Source organism: Lithobates pipiens, unplaced genomic scaffold (assembly GCF_037356315.1).
Source record: "Lithobates pipiens isolate NorthernLeopardFrog02 unplaced genomic scaffold, aLitPip1_a1.2 Scaffold_23, whole genome shotgun sequence".
Taxonomy (NCBI): Eukaryota; Metazoa; Chordata; class Amphibia; order Anura; family Ranidae; genus Lithobates; species Lithobates pipiens.
In genome coordinates this window covers 23347845-23356833 of record NW_027507785.1, presented here as the reverse complement: position 1 = coordinate 23356833, position 8989 = coordinate 23347845, and the positions used below count along the sequence as shown (strand labels likewise).

The 8989-nt window shown below is 44.2% G+C and overlaps 2 protein-coding genes across 2 annotated transcripts in view; one reads left to right on the top strand and one right to left on the bottom strand.

Annotated features, from left to right (window-relative positions):
- Positions 1 to 440, bottom strand: part of LOC143927311 (histone H3) — a 473-nt gene extending 33 nt beyond the window's left edge. Inside the window, exon 1 of the mRNA XM_077451318.1 lies at positions 1 to 440. This exon is cut by the window's left edge and continues 33 nt beyond it. Coding sequence (XP_077307444.1) covers positions 30 to 440 — 411 coding nt within the window. The 3' untranslated portion in view covers positions 1 to 29.
- Positions 441 to 3174: 2734 nt separating this feature from the next.
- On the top strand, positions 3175 to 3859 carry LOC143926902 (histone H4). Its single transcript, XM_077450941.1, has one exon. The coding sequence runs from the start codon at positions 3175 to 3177 to the stop codon at positions 3484 to 3486; it is 312 nt and encodes a 103-aa protein (XP_077307067.1). The 3' UTR covers positions 3487 to 3859.
- The last annotated feature ends 5130 nt before the right edge of the window (positions 3860 to 8989 follow it).

Genomic DNA, 8989 nt, shown 5'->3' with positions numbered 1-8989 from the left:
GATGGAGGGAGTAGTAGCTAGGAGTGTCTCTATGCCCTCTCCCCGCGGATGCGGCGTGCCAGCTGGATGTCTTTGGGCATGATGGTGACCCTCTTGGCGTGGATGGCGCAGAGGTTGGTGTCCTCGAAGAGTCCGACGAGGTAAGCCTCAGAGGCCTCCTGCAGAGCCATGACGGCGGAGCTCTGGAAGCGCAGGTCGGTCTTGAAGTCCTGGGCGATCTCTCGGACGAGGCGCTGGAAGGGCAGCTTGCGGATGAGCAGCTCGGTGGACTTCTGGTAGCGGCGGATTTCTCGGAGAGCCACGGTGCCAGGCCTGTAGCGGTGAGGCTTCTTCACTCCGCCGGTGGCCGGGGCGCTCTTGCGGGCGGCTTTGGTGGCCAGCTGCTTGCGGGGAGCTTTCCCTCCGGTGGACTTACGTGCGGTCTGCTTGGTTCTCGCCATCACTGTTCAGTGTTTCGCCGATACAAGGACTATGAGTTCATAACGCTCTACAGCGCTATTTATACACATTGCAGCCCTCTGATTGGACAATGAGTGCACGCCCCTCCTCCTCCTCCTTATTGGTTCACTCGAATAGCGCCTTAATTTTCAAATTGCCCGCCTAGATCTGCACGTTCTATTATTGGAATAGATCGCTATTTTGTTTTCCCAAATCCAGAGTGAAGTGTCCGCACATCGCACAATGCTCGGAGATCGCCGAACTCCTTCAGTGTGGATTGTTATACAGGATAGAAAGTGTGAGCGGGGATTCCACACTGAGCAGCTGTTGTCTGTTCCGCCAAATACACAGTGCGATCCGTCCATGCTCACTTCCTATAGGTCACCGATCACGGTATACATCTGACTTATAAAGAAGACTTTTCATGTCCCCTATAATGGGGATCAGGGGGATTGTGGGGGGCGAGGCTCTCTGGTCTCAGGACTCCATCACATCTATTGTTCCATTCCGCCACCTAGAGGTCATTCCGGGTCCATCTCCGCCTTCACTGTCCTCTGTGGACATCTCCACTATAGAGCCCATAGGATGACTGTCACTGAAATCCTCTCTATGTAATGGTGACTCAATGACACAATACAAGTGGATGGAGGAGGACCCTGAGGTGTCCCCGCATGTGCTTTTGAGGCTGTGGCCGAGATTGTTTCTCACCTGGAAGACTTTGGGTGAGAGTGCACACCTTAATGTACTCGGTTACAATGGATACTATTCCCTAAAAAAGCTCAAATAACTCTCCTAATTTACAAACCGGCTGTCAGCAATTCCAAACATGCACTGTGTACTAAATGGGCAGCTAAAATATCTATAGGTAATGCTTGGAAGCGACCTAGGTAGATCTAGAGATTCCGTGTGTATCCGCAATAACTATCTGGATACAATACAATTGATTTGCGACCATGTTGATTCCTATACTCTAATCACGGCTTATTCCTCCTCATGTGTTCATGTTGCTGTGAACTTCCTATCCTACTGCCCCCCCCCCCCCCCCCCCCACTTTCGAGGACTGGAGAGGTGGCTCATTTTCCATACTTGCTGTATACAAACACCATACATGATCCATTTAGATGTGTTTGTAAACCCTCTAATAAGTCATTTTATACCAAAGACCTCACTGCCTGCAAGTGGCCCTCTAGAGATTTACTGTTATCATTGACAAGCTTCAATAAAAAAAGGGATGAAAACTTTCCCCAAATGATCGAACTATTCCACATGAAGGTATAACACTGACACATCGCTTCTGTACGGAGATCTGGGAAGAGTTTCAATGTGATCGTAACGTTTGCCTTCCTGATTCCACTTCCTAATTTACTGTGCGTAACATCATTAATGAAAAAGATTGAAAACAAAACAAAAACAAATAAATTAATCAAAGCATATGATGACATGAGATCCTTGTGTGCCTGTCCACTGACTGAAGGACTTTGTGCCCCTATGATAACATGCAGCAGCTGTGCCTGCTACTATCTCATGGTCAGTGTAGAAGGGATACACGGTGATCAGAGAGCCGTCATTCTGCACTGGGAGGATTGTGGAGAAGTGATACAATGTATTACAAGGAATCTGTTCCGGGACTCCCGGAGATACATCACTGATGACAGGATAGTTGGAGATTAGAGATGTTGCAATACATGGGTGTAGTGGATGGCCTGAAGGAACACATTGTGGGGACTTTATATAATTGACCGGATAGAAAAGTCACCAGTGAAAGGATACAGTGGCGGCACCCCTATTATAATGTATAACCAGGAGGAGAAATGACTGAAAGGGGGACATCAAATTCAGCATTTTTTGTCATTAATTCTTTATTTATTTATTTATTCGATGCTTGTATTATTTCATGGATTCATTAACCAATAAATGCGTTTGATATTTTAATTTCAGATTTTTTTTGGTCTTTGCTTTGACTTCAGAATACAGAATCCGCTCTGCTATATAGATCAATGGAAAATCTACTGAACAAGTATTTTCTGGAATGAAAACATAAAGAGATCTCAGAATACATTTCTTTGTAGTCCTCAAAAGAAGATAGTATTACTGGATGATGAAGGAAGAGACATTTATCGGGGAATATGATTAGTACTCTATGTCTTCAGTCCGGAATGATTAGGAAAGAATTGTGTTTGTTACTGAACCATGAGAAAACACTTCTATATGTTCTCAGAATCCAGCATCTCACCACTGCTACACACAGAACACGATAGAGAAATGTCTTCTATTATAGATCTCTACAGAAAACCAACACGCTGTGACCCCGCCCCTTTCCATTAGTCTCCTATCAGGTCCGCAATAACTTAAGTCGGTGAAAAAACAAGGGGTTATCCGTATAATATTTTTCATTTTCAGAGAACTATTTTATAGATATGACATTATTATTGACAATAGTATCTGGTGATTGTGGTTTCTGTTATGAAGAGTCCAAGAAAATGATATTTTCGGTACAATCTTCGAAGAATAGCTATAAAATCAATAAGAAGGAAGAATATATTTGTCTTCTCTAGATGTATTTCTGCTGCCTTAATATTTTTCCTAACAACAGAATGTTTAGGAGCCTAACGTGGAAAAACAAATCTATTCTGTGTAATGAATGGGTGTGACTCAGGTCCGCACAGTCTCTATAAAAACATAAGGCGGACAGACCTTCAGCTATTCTCAGTGTATATTGGTAACAGGGAAGAGATCATGTCTGGTCGCGGTAAAGGAGGGAAGGGTCTGGGGAAAGGAGGCGCCAAGCGGCACAGGAAGGTGCTCCGGGACAACATCCAGGGCATCACCAAACCCGCCATCCGACGTTTGGCCCGCAGAGGGGGTGTCAAGCGCATCTCCGGCCTCATCTATGAGGAGACCCGCGGGGTGCTCAAAGTCTTCCTGGAGAATGTCATCCGCGATGCCGTCACCTACACCGAGCACGCCAAGAGGAAGACCGTCACCGCCATGGATGTCGTCTATGCTCTCAAACGCCAGGGCCGCACTCTCTACGGATTCGGAGGCTAAACCCTCATAGATACCTACCCACTTCACCGAAACAAAGGTCCTTCTCAGGGCCACCCACCTTCTCATACAAAGGGCTATCATTATCTGTACATTTCTGGAGTTATTACGTTTTAGTATGTGGGGAAGGGAGTTCTCTTTAGCTAAACATACACTATACAATCAGATTGCACGATTTTCTTTAGATGTAATATAACTGATCTGTATTACAATATTGTTATCTCACTTGTTTTTCAGGTGGATTGTTCCGCCGATAAACACCACTTTCCATAGAAAATTAAAATCTTGATGTCTGTGGTTCTCATTTTGTCCACATGTTTCACCTGGGCAGTCGTTGGAATAAAATTAGAACATATTTAAATGTTTGATTTAATAATTTGAAGTCCTTCCTGTCTGACCGAAATGTAAAATGTCGGATTTGGCGGTATAAAAGGGATGAGTTTTTGTCTGTAATCTACACATTTCTGTGAGATTTTTGTCCCCACAGCCAGCAATGTTTTATTGGAGAGTCCAAAGAAAGTCTCTGCTTTCTCAGAGGAGAAAACACGTGTTCAGGAGACTTTCTAGTGATCCCAACTCTGCAGTACAAACCATACAACGGACCTTACCAATTCCCGCCTATGTATTATTGTTGGGGGATTGCACGGTGTGAAATGATAGGGGTCCAATATCGCAATTGTCGGATCAATCCATAGATCTCCGGCGGGGGATGAGAATGATTTGACGTGGAAGTGGAGGGGAAATAAGAGTCCCTGTAATGAAAGCTGACCGTATAAAATCTATCGCCATTTCTTATTAGTGACACGTGTCATCCTGACACATTATCCCGATGATCTCACCTCATTGTCACAGGAAACATTTTATTTCCAACATGTAAAAGAAAATCTTTTTTCGGTTGTCTATTTTTACAATCAGATCTCCCGATAACAATGTATGCGAGTCTTTGTATGGAGAGGTATAACACAGCTGAATATTCCTACTGACCTGTAAGAAGTGTGAATGAATACAAAGTGATTGATTTTAGAGTGAACTTATGAATCATATAAAAAAAAAAAAAAAAAACATAGAAGTGAATGGTAAATAAAGCGATGTATGCGGGGCTCTTTGTATGGAGAGGTATAACGCAGCTGAATATTCCTACTGACCCGTAAGAAGTGTGAGTGAATACAAAGTGATTTTAGAGTGAACTTATGAATCATATAAAAAAAAAAAAAACATAGAACTGAATAGTAAAGAAAGCGATGTATGCGGGGCTCTTTGTATGGAGAGGTGGGTGGCTCTGAGAAGAGCCGTTGTGTTGGGTAATAGAGGCGGCGGGCGGATTGTCGGGATTACTTGGATTTGGCGGCCTTGTGGCTCTCGGTCTTCTTGGGCAGCAGCACGGCCTGGATGTTGGGCAGGACTCCTCCCTACTATGGGGGGGAAATCTGTAACTGGTACATATCTGATAGAGGTCAGTCCCATCATCCTATACAGATCTAATGATGAAACGTGGAATACTTTATTTCCCATCATATAGAAAGGTAGAGATCTATGAGAGAAGTCATCTCGCTATCCTGTTCTGTATGGGGGGAGGGGATTCTGCATTTTGAGGACTTGACATAAAAAGAACACATGGAAATGTTTTATGTTATTCGGTAACATTTAGAATCCATTTCTATTTATTCCAGACTAAATGCACATGAAGCATAGATGAGACATTTATCCGAGAAATATCATCTGATGATCTCGGTGTCGGATTTGGCGGTATAAAAGGGCTGATTGTTTGTCTGTAACGTTCTTCACTATTCAGGCGGGAAAATTTGAAACCAGGAATTTGAAATCTGAGCCAATCAGAGCAGTGGGCGTTTAATAACCCTAACAATAAGGCTCTTTAGATGAGGAGCAGATTGGGAGGGGAATTAATGAACCTTCCTTCTATTCCCATCCCGATTCTTCATGGATTGCGGAGATCATCTCCACATTCCTCTATTCCTCGCCTTGTACTGCACTCACACCCCGTGTTCTACCAGAAATGACCAGGGGGTGGCAGAGCTGAGTAAACACTTATGCCGCACTCACACATTGTTACAATAAAAGATCCTCCACAATCTCCCGCCTTACATTGTTACTTTATCTGAAAAGACACATTGAGACAATCGTGGTGTTCTTAACCTAAATCACAATGGAGGAAAGAAACAAGAAAACAAAACATTGTATCTACTCAATCAGCCCAGTCAAATCTTTGTCTATTTGTATCTATTTCAATCATCAACATCAGATCAATGTACAAAGATAAATCCTGCCTGATAGGTAAATGACACAAAATATATACAAAGTATCAGCTACATAGAAATCTGATCACAATATCACCTCGGACAGCACACAATCCTTTATAGAAGTAGAGGTGGAAAATTGTCCCTAGGGCATTAGACATATTTATCACCGTCACTAATATATACTGTAAATATTAGCAGGGTCGGGACAAGGGGTGGGCAGGAGGGACGGCTGCCCATGGCGCAATGGTATATTGCAGGGGTAGGGGGCACCCTGAGCCTAACCCTAAGGGAAAGGGGGGGGGGGGGGCAGTTTGGCATCTTTGCCCTGGGCGCTGGATGACCTTGTCCCGGCACTGGATATTAGTAAAGGTGATAAACATGCCCAGTGCCATAGGGACAATTTTAATAATAATAATAAATGTGACAATCTACACATTTATAGGTAGAGGTTCAATTGAGTAAAACAAAAACAAGATGTGCATATTGCAATCAATGTGAATGTTTAGCCCTTTATTTATTTTTGATTGCCATTAGGAAAGGTTACAACCTCTGTCAGGTTTTTACGACTTCAACACATTCCATATAGAGGTGCAGGGCTTCAGCTGTAAACTTGAAAACAACAATGTGTGCACCCCATACACTCTACAATCTGATTTCCTCCACTAACAATTACATAGAGCAGCTTACCAGACAGACCTGATATGTTGGGAAGTCAAACAGAGCTTTGGTCTTGATTAGGGATGAGACAAAAAAAACCCGGTTCGGTTTGCACCAGAACCTGCAAAAATGTGCGAAAAATTGAGAACCCTGTTAAAGTTTATGGGACTCGAATGTTCAAAATCAAAAGTGCTAATTATAAAGGCTAATATGCTAGTTATTATCCTAAAAAGGGCTTGGGTACCCGAGTCTTGCCCCAGGGGACATGTATCAATGCAAAAAAAAAAAAAAAGAAGTTAAATATTCCTTTAAATATCATACCTGGGGGTGTCTATAGTATGCCTGTAAAGTCGTGGGTGTTTCTCGTGCTTAGAACAGTCCCTGCACAAAATTAAATTTTTAAAGGAATAAAAGTCATTTAAAACTGCTTGCGGCTTTAATGTAATGTCTGGTCCTGGCAATATAGATGACAATCAGTGAGTCAAGCGGCATAGGTAAACACCCCCCCCCCAGTCCATTACCAGGCCCTTGGGTCTTGAATGGATATTAAGGGGAACCCCGCACACCCCCCCAAAAAAATAATGAAAGGTGTGGGGCCTCCAGGCCCTATATTCTCTGAACAGCAGAATATAGGCGGTGAAAGCAAGGCAGGGACTGTGTAGGTTTGTTGTGAAGTAGAATCTGCATTTTTTTAAAGCTTTTTGGAAAACATGGAAAGGGTTATCACCCCTGTAACATTTTTTTTTTTTTTTTTTTTGCTGTCTATGCACTTCTTCAGAAGATTCCACCTCCCTTTCTGTCCCAATGACATTTATTTTTTTAATTTGGGGTTTCTAGTGAAACAAGGATTGGTGATAAAGCATCAGTGGAGAGGAGACACATTTTTCCCATATCAACTCTTACAGGAAAGAATTTCCCTTCCTAGGGGTCGATTGCAGGCTTAGCAGGATCAGGGAGGCCATGCAGCGTAATTTAACTGAGACATTTGGTCCGGAGTCATCTGGGTTACTAAGGACGACATGATTCACAGCAATCTCCTCCCAGCCACGTACAAGTCCATGGGTTTCTTGGGACTGTAAATGATCCCTTAAAGACTGCTGCTGATGTTGAGTGCTAGGTTCCAAATCCATGCTGACACAATCCTCCTCCTCTTCGTTCTCCTTGTCCTCTTCCTGTGTGATTGGCAGGCCAGCAGGAACAGTGTCTGGATAAGGGGGGGCCTTGAGAGTTAAGGAAGTCCTCCTCTTCCTGCCTCTGTTCTGCCTCAAGTGCCCTGTCCATTATTCCACACAGCATGTGCTCCAACAGGTGGACAAGAGGGACAGTGTCAATTTAGCCAAGCTAGCATTCAATCGCTGGGCATGTCGATGGCTGGGAGTGAACTTCTTTTTGGCGGTGCAGCAGCTGGAGCAGGCAAATTTGCCTGGTACAATCTGATGTTGGTGTACGGATATGTGTGTCACAGCCAAGTACTTGCAGACAATCTACTAATTCTACACCTTCATTCAACTCAGTGCATGTTTCAGAGAGGACTGAAGGTATAGTGGGGTTAGAGATCCCGCTGATGAGGAGCAAGGAGAGGTCTGCTTTTTTCTTTGGTGTGGGTCTTTTAGGTATGCTTGCCAACAAACTGCATGGCAGGTTGACATATGTCTGGTCAAGCATGTGGTGCCCAAGTGGCTGATGCACTCGTCTCAAAAAAGCCCACACCAAAGAACTTTTGGAATAACGTGCAGAGACAGCAGCACCCTGCACATACGGAGCTCTGCGGTGTGATGCAGTCAGTGTGCTTCCCTTGGCCCCTGGAGAGCATCCTACCTCGTTGTAGATGTGCCTCCTTCTCCTCCTCTCTCCTATCAGGCACCCACATGGAGTCAGTGACTTTATCATCTCCTCCCTCCTCATCACTGGAGCAAACCTGGCAGTATGCTGCAGCTGGGGGAACATGACTGCCAGATGACTGTCCTTCTTGGGCACTCCCTCTCTCTGGGCTCACGTTACTGCCTTTGTCTTGCTGGGTACGATCATCAGAGCCTTCAAAATGCTGGGCATCCTCCTGGAGCATGTACCTAACACTGTGGTCAAACAGTTCGGGGGACTCCTCAGGACATGGTGGGGCTAGGGAAGGAGTGACTGATGCTATTGAGCCAAGGAAATAGGCCGCATTTGCAGCTGCTTTGCTAGATAAAGTACCCTGAGCCTGGATGATAGAGGATGAGGAGGATGAGGACAGCTTGGTCATCCACTCTACCAAGTCTTCGGCATGTCAACTGCCTGCCTGTAGTATTATTAGTATGAGAACACTGGCAATTTTAATTAAGTAAAGCTTTGGGCGCACAGTGTGCAAAGGACACTAAAACAAAATACTGCAGCTCCTGCCTGTATTTGTATGAGAACACCAGCAATTGTATTCAGGTAAGCTTTAGGTGCACGCCATGCAAAGGACACTAAAACAAACTACTGCAGCTCCCTGCCTGCATTTATATGAGAACACCGGCAATTGTAGTCGGGTAAAGCTTTAGGTGCACACTGTGCAAAGGACACTAAAACAAAATAATGCAGCTCCCTGCCTGTATTTGTATGAGAACACC

Excerpts from the sequence above, each read along its gene's own strand:
- LOC143926902 (XM_077450941.1), top strand. The coding sequence starts at position 3,175 with ATGTCTGGTCGCGGTAAAGGAGGGAAGGGTCTGGGGAAAGGAGGCGCC.